At 42.2% G+C, this 16,109-nt stretch overlaps 1 protein-coding gene and 1 pseudogene across 2 annotated transcripts in view; one reads left to right on the forward strand and one right to left on the reverse strand.

Annotated features, from left to right (window-relative positions):
* Nucleotides 1–5,280: 5,280 nt before the first annotated feature.
* LOC309549554 (G-protein coupled receptor family C group 6 member A-like) overlaps nt 5,281–16,109 on the reverse strand; it is a 92,461-nt gene continuing 81,632 nt past the window's right edge. Inside the window, exons 5-6 of the mRNA XM_082249912.1 lie at nt 6,706–6,823; nt 5,281–6,386 (exon numbers count right to left, since the gene is read on the reverse strand). Coding sequence (XP_082106038.1) covers nt 5,485–6,386; nt 6,706–6,823 — 1,020 coding nt within the window. The 3' untranslated portion in view covers nt 5,281–5,484. The remainder of the gene's footprint in view (nt 6,387–6,705; nt 6,824–16,109) is intronic.
* Nucleotides 12,024–13,014, forward strand: LOC309550100 (posterior protein-like; annotated as a pseudogene). Its single transcript has 4 exons — nt 12,024–12,033; nt 12,226–12,499; nt 12,731–12,887; nt 12,997–13,014. The product of its transcript is annotated as a posterior protein-like (transcript).

The following is a 16,109-nucleotide window of genomic DNA, read 5'->3' on the forward strand; positions in this document are numbered from 1 at the left end:
CCTATTCTCTGAGAAAAAAAGCCCTGGAACTACTTATGAGAAAAAGGAAAGGTCCCCTGGATCCACTGCTTCTATATGATCCAGCTATGTGGTCTGAATGCTGATTTGGACCTGCAGGCTTTTTTTGCAAATATTATGTATATCTAAATTGCATGTATTTTCCTTGTGGGAGTACAAACCACAATCTTTCTCAGCAGGGGGTGGGGGGTGGGAGGCTGAACTTTGGATGATCCTGTGGCTTCCAGAGAATCTTTTCTTTACACTATCTCATGCTTTTTTTTTATATCTACGGTATCTGCTGACACAACATGGTAAACTGGTTACTTTTTTTCAAACAAGGTTTCGAGCAACACTGATCTTCCATTGTTAGTCCTGGCACCTAGAAGCTTATTTATAAAGCAGTGAATGATCAAATGGGCAGCACAGTGGCTAAGTGGTTAGCACTTCCACCCAGCTGCACTACAGTCATTGGTTCACATCTCCCAACAACGACACTACCTGCCTGCAGTTTGCATGTTCTCCCTGTGCCTGCATGCTTTTCCTCTTGTTAGATTAATTAGCTCCTGTCTAAATTTACCCTAGTATGCAGTGGCGGCTGGTGAAGTTTTAAGATGGGGGGGCGCAAGACCCCTCCCTTCCATTTTGACCACTCCCATTTCTCAGAAGCCCCACCCCTTATAGACTCCACCCATTTGTCCCCTGTATTTTGCTTGCGTGAACAAATTCTCCCAATATATCACATATTAAGGGGTCCATCAGTACTAGTATATCCCATAATAGGGAACAGGGGCTCTGTTATGGGATATACTGTGAGAGACACCCTATCATGGGATACACTGACTGAGAGTGGCACCCCACAGTACAGACCCCCTAGCACAAACCCCTCAAGCACAAACCCCACACAAACCCCTCAAGCACAAACCCCCTAGCACAAACCGCACAGTACAGGCCCCCTAGCACAAACCCCACAGTACAGGCCCCCTAGCACAAACCCCACAGTAAAGGACCCCTAGCACAAACCCCACAGTACAGACCCCCTAGCACAAACCCCACAGTACAGACCCCCTAGCACTAATCCAACAGTACAGACCCCCTAGCACAAACCCCAGAGCACAGACCCCCTAGCACAAACTTTACAGTACAGGCCCCCTAGCACAAACCCCACAGTACAGACCCCCTAGCACTAATCCCACAGTACAGACCCCCTAGCACAAATCCCACAGTACAGACCCCCTAGCACTAATCCAACAGTACAGACCCCCTAGCACAAACCCCACAGTACAGGCCCCCTAGCACAAACCCCACAGTACAGGCCCCCTAGCACAAACCCCACAGTACAGACCCCCTAGCACTAATCCAACAGTACAGACCCCCCCCCCACAGTACAGGCCCCCTAGCACAAACCCCACAGTACAGGCCCCCTAGCACAAACCCCACAGTACAGGCCCCTAGCACAAACCCCACAGTACAGGCCACCTAGCACAAACCCCACAGTACAGACCCCCTAGCACAAACCCCACAGTACAGACCCCCTAGCACAAACCCCACAGTACAGGCCCCCTAGCACAAACCCCACAGTACAGGCCCCCTAGCACAAACCCCACAGTACAGACCCCCTAGCACTAATCCAACAGTACAGACCCCCTAGCACAAACCCCACAGTACAGGCCCCCTAGCACAAACCCCAATAGTGCAGGCCCTCTAGCACAAACCCCACATTACAGGCCCCTATCACAAACCCCACAGTACAGGTCCCTTGCACAAACCCCACAGTACAGGCCCCCTAGCACAAACCCCACAGTACAGGCCCCCTAGCACAAACCCCACAGTACAGGCCCCCTAGCACTAATCCCACAATACAGACCCCCTAGCACTAATCCCACAGTACAGACCCCCTAGCACAAACCCCACAGTACAGACCCCCTTTCAATGCAGTGACCAGAGTACATGCCCCCTTTCAATGCAGTGACCAGCGTACATGCCCCCTTTCAATGCAGTGACCAGCATACATGCCCCCTTTCAATGCAGTGACCACCAGATTGCCGTGCCCCCCATCATCAAAGGCAATGCAGTCAGTCTCAGTGAGTCCACCAGCTTGTCTGCCGTGCCCCTCCCCGGCCCCCCCATCAATGCAGAGAGACCAGCGTCCGTGCCCCCTTCAAAGCTGACTGTGATGATGATGATGATGATGATGATGATGATGATGATGATGATGATGATGATGATGATGATGATGATGATGATGATGATGATGATGATGATGATGATGATGATGATGATGATGATGATGATGATGATGATGATGATGATGATGATGATGATGATGATGATGATGATGATGATGATGAATGATGATCATCATGACAGACAGTGTGTTGTTGGGCTGTTGTGTTGGCCGTGTTAGCTGGGCTGGCTGGGCTGGTCGGGCTGCCTCCCCCCCGGCATCACTAACTTACCTGACTCCGACGGACCGGATGGTAACCTGCGTGCTGCTGCTGAGTTGACTGCTCAGCTCACAGTACTTCTTCCGCACTGCTGAGCGACTCCGCTCTCTCTCAATCTCCGATGGCGCTGGCGGGCGGGAAGGTGGTCACGTGACGCCGGGACGTATCACGTGACGTCACCAGGTCCAGGGATGTCCTCTTGTGTGATTGGTCCAGGCTGGAGTCTGGACCAATCACAAGCAGGACATCAGGAAAGTGGGGATAGTCGGGGCGCATTGCTCTGTGCCCCAATGACCCCCAGAAGGCCGCCAATCGGCGCCTCTGTCTGCCTCACGTGGGAGGCAAAACCCCACCCCACCCCCCCCCCCCCCCCATACCCAGCACTAGGTCCGGCGCCCTTAGTGGGCTAAAAATGGACATTTTTTTTATCTTTTTTTTCTTTCTTTTTTTTAGGAGGGGCGGCGCCCCTGCGCCCCCTATCGGCCGGCCGCCACTGCTAGTATGTATGAATGTGAGTTAGGGACCTTAGATTGTAAGCTCCCTTGAGGCAGGGACTGATGTGAATGTACAATATATATTTAAAATGCTGCGTAAATTGATGGCACTTTATAAGTACCTGTAATAAATAAAATAACTCAAATCAATGATTTTATGTCTGGTGTTGTTTCATTCACCCATTGGGTCATTCACTGTTTGTTGGTTCATTGTCTGCCTGCTTGTTCATTGGACCAGTGTTGTTTGTGGCACATCAGATATTGCCTTTATTCAATAGAAAATCTAGGTCTCAGTAGAATTTGTTGTATTTATAATACGGCAAATGTTATAGCAACAGGAGTCATTCCTCTGCTTGGAATTTGGAGAATTTTTTAATGTAAATGAAAATGAAAAGGAGTATTCAATTGAATTTTCTTGCTCTAAAAGTGTAATTAAAACCTAACACTAATTATTCTTAAAAAAAATGTCCTTTTCTCCTTCTCCTACCTATCCTGCCTACCCTGTGTAAAAGAGGCCTTTATACTTACTTTGTTTAAGTCCTCTCAGGCCACGTGATTCCACAGTTCTGATTCCCCTATGTCAGTGAGCTGCAGGTACAGGGAAGAGGAGGGAGTGATGACAATGGCTGGGTCATTGGAGCCTATGGGCGATGGCTCTCAGAATTCCCAGCTGTTGCTGAGAGCTACATGAGCTACATGAGCTGCAGGATCACTTGACCAGACTGGACTAAAAAAAGTATATATACAGATGTATTTTACACAGGGTAAGTAGGAGGAAGGGGGAGGGAAAATGTTTAAGAATAATTAGTGTTAGACTTTAATTGCACTTTAAATCTGAAGCTTATTCTGCTTATAATTTTCCTTCTCGTGGCCTCCCCATCCACATGCTGCTGATATTTTTAAAATAAAACCTTTGTTTTCATTACATTAAAGCAGATGAGCCATCACTCTGCCCCCCCCCCCCCCATCAGCTCATGTGCAATGGTACATGTAGCACACCTGATTGGCAATAGTGCTGCCCCTCCCACTCCCGGCACTGCTGTAAAGGGGATCAGGGAGGGCTGAAATCAAGACACATTCAGGTACTACACTAAATTATAAAAACACATTTTGTTATTTTTTATTGAATACATAAGCACATTTAGTTAAAGTTTGTTTTTCAAATGCTTTTTAGCAAAGAAGTAGATACATTTAGCAGTTTTATCTTTCTTTAGCAAAGTGAAATCATGATTGAAGTTGCATTCAATTAGGAATAATACAAGTATAATAATTAAAAAAATAATAATACTGTATGAAAATATACTAAACAATCTGCAACTCAATGATACTAATATAATATTAAATTCAAGATAAAGGTAGGAGGAAATTGTTTGAAGATGAAGTAATTGTACTTTAAATGTATATTATATTTTTAAAATGAAGTTATTATTATTATTCATCTTAGTACTTGGGTAACTATTAATGTGAGCTTAACCAACATTTTTATTTTCACTTCCTAGGGTCCTAATACTGGTGGGTTGTAACTGTAACACTTCAACTAAACACACAAATATGAGCCATAACCACTTCATCTATCAATTAACTGACACTTAAAATGTTGAAGCGTATCACTAACCTAACTCCCAAACTAGAGGTGTCCATACAGCAGAAGAATTTTGTTTGCAAATTTTGATTTCCAGAATCTTTCATTGATTTTCTAATAGCTAATGGGGTAAAATTGCCAATTTTTTCTTGAACAAACAAAATTCTAACTGTAAATGTGATTTTCTTTCAAGAAATGTAATGAATTCCATTATAAGGCAAACAAAATGTTGAAGTACTTTGAATGACACTTGTCAGATCCCTGAAGGCATTAATGAATTTAGTAACAAAATTTTTGTACGAACATTAACATGAAAATCAGAGAACAAAATTAAGCGTACTTCAGTGACCCACAAGAGAAGTATGGCAAAAAAAGCTTTGTCCATACTCCTCTTTTAAATCCAAATGCTAATCAACCACTATTCTGTTGTATGTGCAGTTGTTTTTGTGTAAAACGCACAGTCTCTGCTGATAGCATACAGATCCCACACTAGAAGCATAAATTGCTGAACTCCAGTTTTGGGATTTCTCATCTTTACATGTTTACTATACTCTATGACAAATACGTTGTATTTTATTCTATGGTGGAGATCCGTAGTTGCTCTCTAAAATGTATTTTTGTATTTCAGGACAATTAAGCTGGCCTTAGATGGATCAAATCTCCCTGCTGAACCAATCCATCTCCACATGTTACATTCTCCAGTAAGTAAATAAGAAAATCGAGCAAACCTTCATAATGGGCACAGCAGAGTTAGGAATTCAGATCATTCCAATAGAGCTCATATGTACTTGCCAGGTTCTTTTTTCTTTCTGGTACTAAAATAATAGTTTTGGATGAAATGAGCCTTCAAACACAACAGTGTGACTATAACTTGTCATTCAGAAGATGTAGTGCTTTGGATTTCATAAGATGCTGATTTCTGTTTAAGAGATTTATTATTATATAAATGAAAAACGTCTTGATTTTATTGTTGGAAAAAAAACATCACAGCGCTTTTCCAGTTGACCCTGTTGCTTTGTTTAAATACTACAACATAACACACTGGTAATAAATGGCAGCCTATGACTCCAAAGACAGAAGAAAGGATGGCAACTATTTGCACAGCAGGGAGGTACACACCCTTGGAATTCACGTAGACGGGGATAAAGAGAATCCACACAAACATGTAAACAAGCATGCTGAATGTGATACTTCGGGCCTCGTTGTATTTCTCTGGCAATTTTCTCCCCTTATAAGCAAGAAGAAAGCAAGTCAACGCAAGCAACCAAGTGTAGCCTAACATGATGCCAAAAGCCACATAAGATCCTTCATCACAATACTTGATAATGAGTTGAGGTATTGTGTTATTGGTAGTAGAAGAGGGACTTTTCAGAATGTGCCACACTACACAAATACCAACCTGAACAGCAGTTAATACAGCTACAATAATCGAGCGCCAATGAATGAATTTACTTATGCACTTGTTATTTTTGGCTGACTCAAATGCCATAAGGATCAAGGCAGATTTAATTAGGATGCAATTGACAGCAATGGTGGAGCTGATGCCGTACAGGGGCTGTCTAATTTGGCAGATTAGGTGATTTGGCTCTCCAATGAAGAGGCCAATGCTGGCAGAGCTGACTATGAGTGACACCATCAGGAGGTAGGCATAGTAGCCACCTGCTGCCTCAACAGTGGTATTGTTAGCGTTTTTAACAAAAAGGAATCCTATCAGGAGCAGGACCACAATTCCCAAGGAAGTAAAAGTAGCCAATGTTATGGCGAATGGGTCCTTCCACTGTAGATATTGAATCTTCTTATTTTCACACTGTGAGCTTCCATTGGCCGACCACTGATGAGAAGGACACTTTAAACATTCAACCATGTCTGGAAAACAAATGGTAAAAATATTGGTAATTTGTAGACAGCTGCTGGTTCACAATTAGAGGTGAAACAGTGTAATGTGAGGAACTTATACATTTGTGGCAATGTAGTAATGAAATGTCACCTGTTCCTACCAAATCCCATTTGCGTTAAATCCCAATCCTTCCAACCCAATCTGCCCCTGCTGCTGCCTGTGTCATGCCCTGTGGGGGACACAAAACTGTCACTTTGTACATTAAAAGTAATTGTATAAACTGCTTTTTCACAAGAGAGAGAGATCTGAAAGTTTAGACATGAGCCAGAGAAGTTCCATTATACCTACCAGGCACGGGGGAATAAGTATTGTTCGCACACGCAATGCATTGATAGCAGCAGGTGATGATTGAATGCTTCTTGTAATACCCAGGCTTGCATGTTGCTGTACAGTTAGAAAAGGGAGCCTGAAGGATAAAAAAATAGCAATCATTAAAACCTAAGAATAACTATGAAGTTGATTTACTTAAGGCAAATAGACTTTAAAATTTGTAAGTGCAGTTGCACTCTGCAAGGGCATTTGCTCTAGAGAGCTTAGTAAATAAGGTGAACACATGACTCGGATCTTGCTGGTGCCTTGGATCTAGCAACACCTAGTCAGATTGCAGACAGTAATTGGAGAAGTGATCTCTTGTCCAGTGGTGCTTTAACCTCCCTGGCGGTATGATTATTTCGGATTTTAGGTGCTGAAAGCGGTACCATTATTTTGCTAGTAATTCTTAAGGATGAGCAGCCCAAACCAACTATTTATATATGATTTTTTTTTTACTGTGCGTTCTTCTTTATAACATCCCGGGTATGATAAAGTTTGAAACACAAAATCCTAACTTATAATATAATAAATAACTATAAAATAATAACAAATAATAATATAATAATAATAACACTTTTTATTCAATAAATGATAGTAAATAACGTAATCAAAAACACTGACATTTATTTTGGTCAAACAAGGATGCAATATTAGCGGACATATTGCTTCAGTAAACGTCCCGGGTGTGGAAAATTTTAAAACAGGGTACAGCACAAAGTCCAACGTCACAGTCAGGACAGTAGCACCGTGCTTCTTTTCGGATTTTCCGTCCATTGTTGTCACGTTTGGAACAGCAAACCACACACATCCTTTTGGGTGCAGGCTTCTATTCCGTTGGCGGAATGTGGTCCAAAAAGTGACGACCGGTCAGGCGTTCGGGGGTTCACAACACCAGCAGCACGGCGTCCGGATCTACTTACAGCCTTGGTGTTTGGTGCCTGAGAAATATCAGTTCGGCAATTTTACACACAAAGTCCGCATGAACCACAGGCCTGTCACTCTTTTTTTAAGGAGAATAAATGTGTTCCACAAACACTGTTCAAGGAGATGCCTGAATATTTTTTTATAATATTTTTTTATAATATTTTTATTTCCGCATTGCTGGATAAAAAGTAATGGCCTGGTCAGCTCTGTCCACACCTCCCATGGTGTTGTTGTAATCCATCACCAGTTGGGGTTTCATTACATCTTTTCCACCTTTTTGTGTGTACCATGACAGTAGAGGTGTTGTGGATGGTACTCATCAGGCACACATCTTTTTTGTCACGCCATCTCAGTAGCATCATTTTTCCTTTCTGCCAGACAACTATTTCTCCGGGCTTGAGCTTTTTGTTGCCAAAGGTTGGGGACATGTCACGCCGGTTAGCTCTAACGGTCCCATACGCATCCGTCTTGTTGTGTAGAAGGAACTCATACAGTTCTGGGGATGTATAAAAATTGTCTGTGGTGACACAGTACCCCTGATTCAGCAATGGCTCAATCAACGTAAGAACTGAAGCGGTTGCCATTCCATAGCTGCTAAACCTTTCATTGAATTTGGTTCCTCTCCCGGTGTATAGGACCGAATTCCAAATATATCCAGAGCTTGATTCACATAGCATAAATGACTTTATGCCAAAATGTGCTCTCTTGGATGCAATATACTGTATCCAGCTGAGTCTTCCTTTATAGGCCATTAGACTTTCGTCTATACAAATGTCTCTTTCTGCCACATAGGACTGCTGGAATTTTTTCAAAATGATTTGATAAACGTCCCAAATCTTTTTGAGTTTTGGAGCTGGATGAGAAGTCTCGTCAAATTCGTCATTATTTGTAAAGTGCAAATACTTCATAATGAGCGAAAATTTGTATTCTGACATAACCGTGCCAAAAAAGGGAGTGGCCAGTAATTTGTTGGTGGTCCAATACCACTTCTGCAGGGGTTTCCCCACCACTCCTGTAGAATAATTAGGCAGAGAAACTTCCAGATGTCCGCTTTGGTCACGGGTTCCCACATCCTGCTCCTTGAAAACAGCCGATGCGCTGCAGCTTGTTGCTCCTGGTACCGATTGGTTTCCACAACAATCTTTTCAATAACCTCATCGGTCAAAAAGAGTTGCAGGTATGCCAAGGGGTTGTCATCCTCAACATCCACTTTGATACCAGGTGCTCAGGTAAACGGGAACCTTGGGGGCGCTACGTGCTCCGTACCGCAGTCGATCGAGCACCAAGTCCGCACAGCGCTGGGCACAGTCGCAGGCTCATCGCTGAAATCGCTTTCTGCGTCCGATGACGAACTTCCCCACGAATCGCTATCACTCCATTCTGCAAGCGATTCTGTATCGCTGTCGCTGTTCTCCCGCAGGTCATATACCGCTTTTGAGGTTGCGGCGCGCTTTTTTGATGCCATGGTCGCTCTGCAGTATCCAAAAACAAGGTACAGGAAAAATGCAGGAAGAGCAATAGAGAAAGCACTTGGGGGCAATCAAAGGTCAATTTATTCTATTTTAGTAATGTAATCCAATAGGAATACAGTGTATTTGTGATTTTACTTTTTGAATTTGCCGCCGGTTCCACCCCCCTGCGAACGCCATGTCGCAGGAGACGGAAGCCGGGGCACAGAGAGCATTGGGAGGAAGATCCGCCGCCGCACACCGCCCGCATACATCGCTGGATCCTGGTGACAAGGTAAGTAACCTCTCTACCAGGATCCAGCGATCTTCCTAGCGGTACCCCGAGTGTGGCTCGGGGCTACTGCTTTTGGCACTGAAATTTAACCCCGAGCCACACTCGGGAATACCGCTAGGAAGGTTAAGTGTTCCAGCCCCAATATTACTCAGAAGAGCTTACAGCCAGCAGCTTGAGCAAAGTACAGCCTTTCACAGTGAAGTAACCACTGATCTGTTAAGCTGAGCTCTCACTGGACGCTCTGCTCAATGCTAATGCTAAACTTACGCCTGACCACTGCATTCTTCATGCTTTGCTGTAAATGACATACTGCTGACCATTGCACTCTGTAAGCTGAGCTGTTCATTACATTCTCTTGAATGATTCACTATATATGCTGTAAAGTTCATTACATAGTCCTGCCTGCTGCACTCTGTAAGCTTTGCACTACATTGTGTACTACTGAACCATAATGCTCACTGTGTTAAGTGATGAGCATTGAGTTCGGTTTGGCAGGGGTTTCCTGAACTTTGAAGAAGGTTGGATGCTGAACCTGAACCCCACAGAAATTAATGGGTGCCAAATCTAGCAATTTCCTGGGTTACTAGGCAAGAGGGTGTTAGAAAAATAGCATTGGGATGGGCACCACCGAGGGGAACATCTACTAAAGGAAATTTTATTTTTTTTTAAATTACATGCAGCCAGGAGCAGTGATTTTTTAGCACTATCATTTACAAAGTTAAAAAGAGTTTTACATTCCAGACAAATAACACCTTCCTCTGGCTAACAGACCCTAAGGGAGATTTACTAAAACTTCATAATAAAACAAAGTGCCTGTAATACTGTAATAAAAAAGACCCTGACCTGAGAGATTCAGGGAGGATGTGTGTGCAATAGAAGACAGACCCCCCTTTTCTTTTTTCCCCGTCCCAGCTCCCTCTCCATAAGTTATACTCCATTTCCTTATCTATAATTGTAATGTCATTTTATTCCTACTGTAATTAAATCCAACCCTTATTTAAGAATTAGTCATTCTTCAGTGGAATCCAGACCTCCCAAACTGAGCACGTTTTACATTTGCGAATAAAGTTGTCAGAGTTGGAAGAGTTGGTTATGTCTTTAGAAAGAAAGGGCTCTTTCACACGGCCGCTCCGTGTGAGAGCCCCGCTGCGGTCCTTTTTTTTTCCACGGAGCGGATGACATTTCTGTCATCCGCTCCGTAGGTCCGCATATCATAGTTACATAGTTACATAGTTACATAGTTAGTGAGGTTGAAAAAAGACATCAGTCCATCCAGTTCAACCTATGATGCGTGTGTGTGTTTGCTTTTAACCGTACATTGTATACCCCTGTATGTTGTGGTCTTTAAGGTGTCCATCTAATAGTTTTTTGAAACTATCAATGCTCCCTGCTGATATGACTGCTTGTGGAAGAGAATTCCACATCCTTACCGTTCTTACAGTGAAGAACCCCTTACGCACTTTAAGGTTAAACCGCCTTTCCTCTAGTTTTAGTGAGTGGCCACGTGTCTTATTGTATCTCCTTTCTCTGAATAGTTTGTTCCTTATGCTTGGGTCACCAGTACAGTATTTGTACATTGATATCATATCCCCCCTCAATCGTCTTTTCTCCAGAGAGAAAAGGTTCAGGGCTTGTAGTCTTTCCTCATAGCTGATGTCCTCCATTCCCCTAATTATTTTTGTTGCCCTTCTCTGGACTTTCTCCAGTTCCAGCACATCCTTCCTGAGGACCGGTGCCCAGAACTGGACAGCATACTCCAGATGTGGCCGGACCAGAGTCTTGTAGAGTGGGAGAATAATCTCTTTATTTCTGGAGTGAATCCCCTTTTTTATACATCCCAGTATTCTGTTGGCTTTGCTTGCGGCGGCTTGGCATTGCATGCCACTGCCAAGCTTGTTGTCTACCAGTACCCCCAAGTCCTTTTCCATCCTAGACTCACCCAGAGGTTCCCCCCCTAGTGAGTAGCTTGCTTTCTGGTTTCTGGCCCCCAAGTGCATTACTTTACATTTATCAACATTAAACCTCATCTGCCATGTAGTTGCCCACCCCGTTATTTTGTTCAGGTCTGCTTGCAAGGTTTCCACATCCTGCATAGAAGATATTGGCATGCCTAGTTTAGTATCATCTGCAAATACTGAGATTGTGCTGGATATCCCCTCCTCTAGATCATTTATGAATAAATTAAACAGGATTGGTCCCAGGACAGAACCCTGGGGGACCCCACTTTCCACACCCGCCCATCCATTTGTGGATGATATGCGGACCTAATGTAAGTCTATGGGGATTGCGGATGTCAGCGGATGACACCGCTGACATCCGATTTTCCTTCCTTTCCGTTTTTTGAACGGAGGAAAAATAGGGTTCTGTTCCGTTCGAAAAAACGGAACAGAACTGAAAGGAAGAAAATCGGATGTCAGCGGATGGTATTCCGCTGACATCCGCAATGCCATAGACTTACATTATGTCCGCAAATCATCCGCAAAAAAATAGGATGATTTGCGGACATACGGAACGCCCGTGTGAAAGAGCCCAAAATTAGTTGATGCAAAATCCCAGTGAGCTCAATGAGCACAAAAGAACATGTCAATTGGCTAACATCTGCACAGTCAATGAGGGGAAGGTCCACAATGAAAGACAGTCAGCTATTGCACCTATAGCTTCAAATCAAATTAAAGTTTGATTACAATCCAAGATAGACTTACTTTGTGCCAGATTCTGTGTTGAGTCAATTCCATTTGAGTAATGAGGATGCTTGTTCTATTCTAAAAGTGTGGCTACCAGGACCTCTGGCAGGCCAGTTAACTGCATAGGTTAATGATAATTTAGCAGATTCAGAGGAGCGGAGGAAAGAGTTGCAGTGTATTTTGGACAGTTGTGATAGCAGCAAGAGTGATTTACAATGAATGAGATTTAGGAGAGGAGATGATCCAATATTGTTTTGCAGTGAGTATCTTCCATTGTATAAGAAGATATTCAACTGTCCTGACTTATTGGAGAATGATGCGGGTTTCATATACTCATTGGCCAATAAATGTTTCGTGAGCTATCCCACTAAGATGGCTTTGAGAAATGCTAGGTCATACCAAAATTTTGCCAATATCCTGTGAGACTTTTGGCAAGAGAGAGTTCAGACGTTTTAAATGGAATAGACATGCACAGAGATTGCGTAAAACTCCTAACATTGCTCATGGAGCATGAAAACACAGAAATGCAGGTATCTGAGATAAAAAAAAAATACCATCCTGGACAGGGACAGTATAGCACACAGGCCCGATATCAAAGATAACAGCCAGGAGATATCACACAGTTCTGTATAAGAGATAATAAACCATAGCCCACACTCTAAACACAGCCAGAAACAAGACTGGATAAACATTCCAATATTTGCCCTCTGGGCTGATCTACCATTCTGGCTTCTATGTAGTTGGACACAAATTGCATTACCATTTTTCCTGAGTAATATGGCAACGTTTACAGATACTGCCTGCTTAGTATATTGTTCCCCTACCAATACAAATAATGGGAAAATGCTTGGGGGAACTAAAAAATCAATTGTCGTGATAGTTGTGTGTAATAACTGTCTTTGTGTTCTTTTTCCAGGGACCTAGAAGAAATTGAACTAGTTTGGATACTAATGTTTATGTTTTGTTTGCAGGTCCTTTAAGATGAGAATAGTATTAGGCAAATCTAGCAGAGCAGGGGTTAGGTTATTGTAGATGATTGATTATTACATGGTACAATGAGCTCAATAATTAGTAATTGTTTGCAAACAATTAAACAATAGGCAATATTGGGTTAAAAAGTTACAACAATTGTTGTGATGATGTGCAGATGTTTTGCTATTTTATTTTTACCATTAATTGTTTTTCTTTCAGATTGAAATTAGCACTTACTCTTCTCATGAGAAAAGTCCATGGATGTCTTTAATGGCAAAACATATTAAAAGTTGAGTGTTTGTCATTGTTTTATGGTGGTTGTCTTTTCATGTTGTTTTTGTGTGATAATGGCCAGATTTTTCATTTTTCTTATTGTTTTTTTTTTTACATTTTTTTGTTTAAATTTTATTATTAATTCTCTTTTTGTTTTGTTTTAGTTTTTCGTGGATTTTTGTATTTTATTTTTGTTCTTAGTAGCTATTAGTGTTCTCCTTTAAGACCCACTGCCTGTGTAAGCAAATATTTTAATGGCCAGGCATACTCTACAGTTTATGGAATGGTACCAATGTATTATGGTACCAAGGGTTGGGGAAGGTGGAGAAGGTTTTTAGAAAATTATATATTTTGTTTCATCATACTTTTTTGTTTGTTGGCGTCACAGGATTTTTTTGTTTTTGTGGGGAAGAGTACCCCCAGCTAGGGCAAGTTGAGACCATAGTCTGGTCTGAGCAGTGGGATAACAGGGAGTTCCATTAGGGTATATAGAGATATTAATAGCTAAGAATCTGATGGTGCTCTTGTTCTTTATTTTTCCAGGTTCCATAATGAGATGACTAGATATCTAAATTCTGCAAACCTGGGGAAGGAACAGCCATATTTTTGGTGCCAATTGGAATATATGCATAGCGTTATATGGATGGCATGAGTGGAATCCCACAACCCACGACACTTATGTTAATACAGAGCTTTTAATTGACTAGCCCAAAGAAAGGAGACTTGGATTTTCCTCAGCCTCTGGCAGCATTGCATGAGAGAACTTATATTTGCCTGTTCCAGTGTGTAGGGACATCACCTGGAAATGGACACTTTGAATAACTAACATGGGCAATAGAGCATTTATAGTGACTGATGAAGGAGATTAATAAGCACTGCAACCAGCAATAATTAGAATGGTGCCTGGTAGCATGTGAAAATGGGAAAACTGTTAATGCGGATGGTGAAGGATGAAGTTTAGTTTGGTTTCATTGCAATCATTAAGTAAAATGTATTTAACAAACTTTAAGGGGACCAGGAAATATGGATGAGAAGTTTATATCCTTCTCTTCATCTTGCTTGCACTTTTAAATAACTCCGTGGGCGAAAGTATGAGGAAGGAGGGAGATTTTAAATGCGTATATATAGGCTTCAAACAAAGAGCTCAGTGCTAGTGGTCAATACTTTGATATGTCCATGCTCTGTCAAATTTTTGAGTACCTCTGACGACCACACCAGTTGTCTCTTGCAGCAATTGTTTTGCTCTTTTGGTAATGTAGAGTGCATAAAAGCAAATCACAAAGTTCTCCAGTATGCTGGAAAGTTTTTGGTAGATGCACCAGGCATATGTAGCTATTGTGTGCTTGTTGACATACGCAAACATTGTGCTGGATGGTCATGAGCGATGGCTTAAGGTTTTTTCCACCTATTGTGAGAATCATACAGGTGTGGTTAGGTTCGTGTTGATAACCATTTACAGGTAGAATTTTCCATTATGTTATTGTCTAATGTAATTCGTAAGGCATATTAAGATTAGTATTAGGTATATATTGTTAAATTAGGCATTGGGAAGGTTAGCATATGGCATGGTATATTTGTATAATGTATGTGTAATGTTGGTGTGATTTTCATGAGGGAGATGGGGACATGTTGCAAAATGCTTTCATGCCAGAACATCACAAGGATTGGAGCAAGACCAATATCATTTTTTTTTTTGCATCTTGTGGCAAATGTTGTGTGTCAATCAGGCCCAATAGGAGGGGATGTAATACTGGAAGAATTGATATTAATGCAGATGGAAAGTGAGAACACTATGGCTTGTACAACATAGCTTTGAAAGAACTTTTATGTGAGGCAAGTGACAGTGTTCACAGCCAACCTGCAGTGAACAGAGCTAGAACAATACACAGGGTCCTTATCATATAACCAGTGGGACTCCTGAGGATATTCAAATGTCCCCTCACACCTGGCCAGCATGGTGCCTGAAGGGTGATGACCTGGATGGACATCCTGTGTGATTATCTGCTCAAATGAACTGAACTGAAAGTTTAGCCTGAGAGAGGAACAAATTTTTTTGACTGTTGGATCAACAGTCTTCAATGACTGTGGTTACCAACCCCCCCCTCCCCCTCCCCCCAGCTGGGGTGTAGGTCTCAAATTTGGTTAAAAAGGACCCTGACCTGAGAGATTCAGTGAGGATGTGTGTGCTATATAAGACAGACCCCCCCTTTCCTCTTCCCTGTCCCATCTCCCTTTCGATAAGTTATACCCCCATTTCCTTATCTGTAATTGTAATGTAGTTTTATTCCTACTGTAATTGAATTCAACCCTTATTTAAGAATTAGTCATTCTTCAGTGGAATCCAGACATCCCAAGCCGAGCACGTTTTACAGTGCCTTATCCTTAATAATTGTAGGTCTGCCTGAGCTCCATCTATAGGTGAATGGTTTGAAAAGTTGGATAGAATCTGTTCAATGGAAAATCTGATACACACTCAAAAAGGATGAAAAAGACAAATTTTATATCACATGGGCACAATTAGGTTCACTTTAATGCTATTTGTCTTACATGTTTTTGATCTAGGAATCACTCACCATTCTATATAAATATTATAGATTGTCACATCCCTTACTTTTTACTCGCAATGTTAATAATTACTTATCACAAGCTAAACCTTACCGCTTATCCCCCTCCCCTACCTATCTAAAACCTCCCTTTTGTTTCGTGTCTCCCCCCCACTATCTAATTTTTCTCCCTTTTTAGGCCCCTTTTACACTTGTGTGACTTGTCCCGTGACTTGGGACT

The sequence above is a fragment of the Pelophylax lessonae genome, assembly GCF_965119305.1.
Source record: "Pelophylax lessonae genome assembly, chromosome: 3".
NCBI classification, from domain to species: domain Eukaryota; kingdom Metazoa; phylum Chordata; class Amphibia; order Anura; family Ranidae; genus Pelophylax; species Pelophylax lessonae.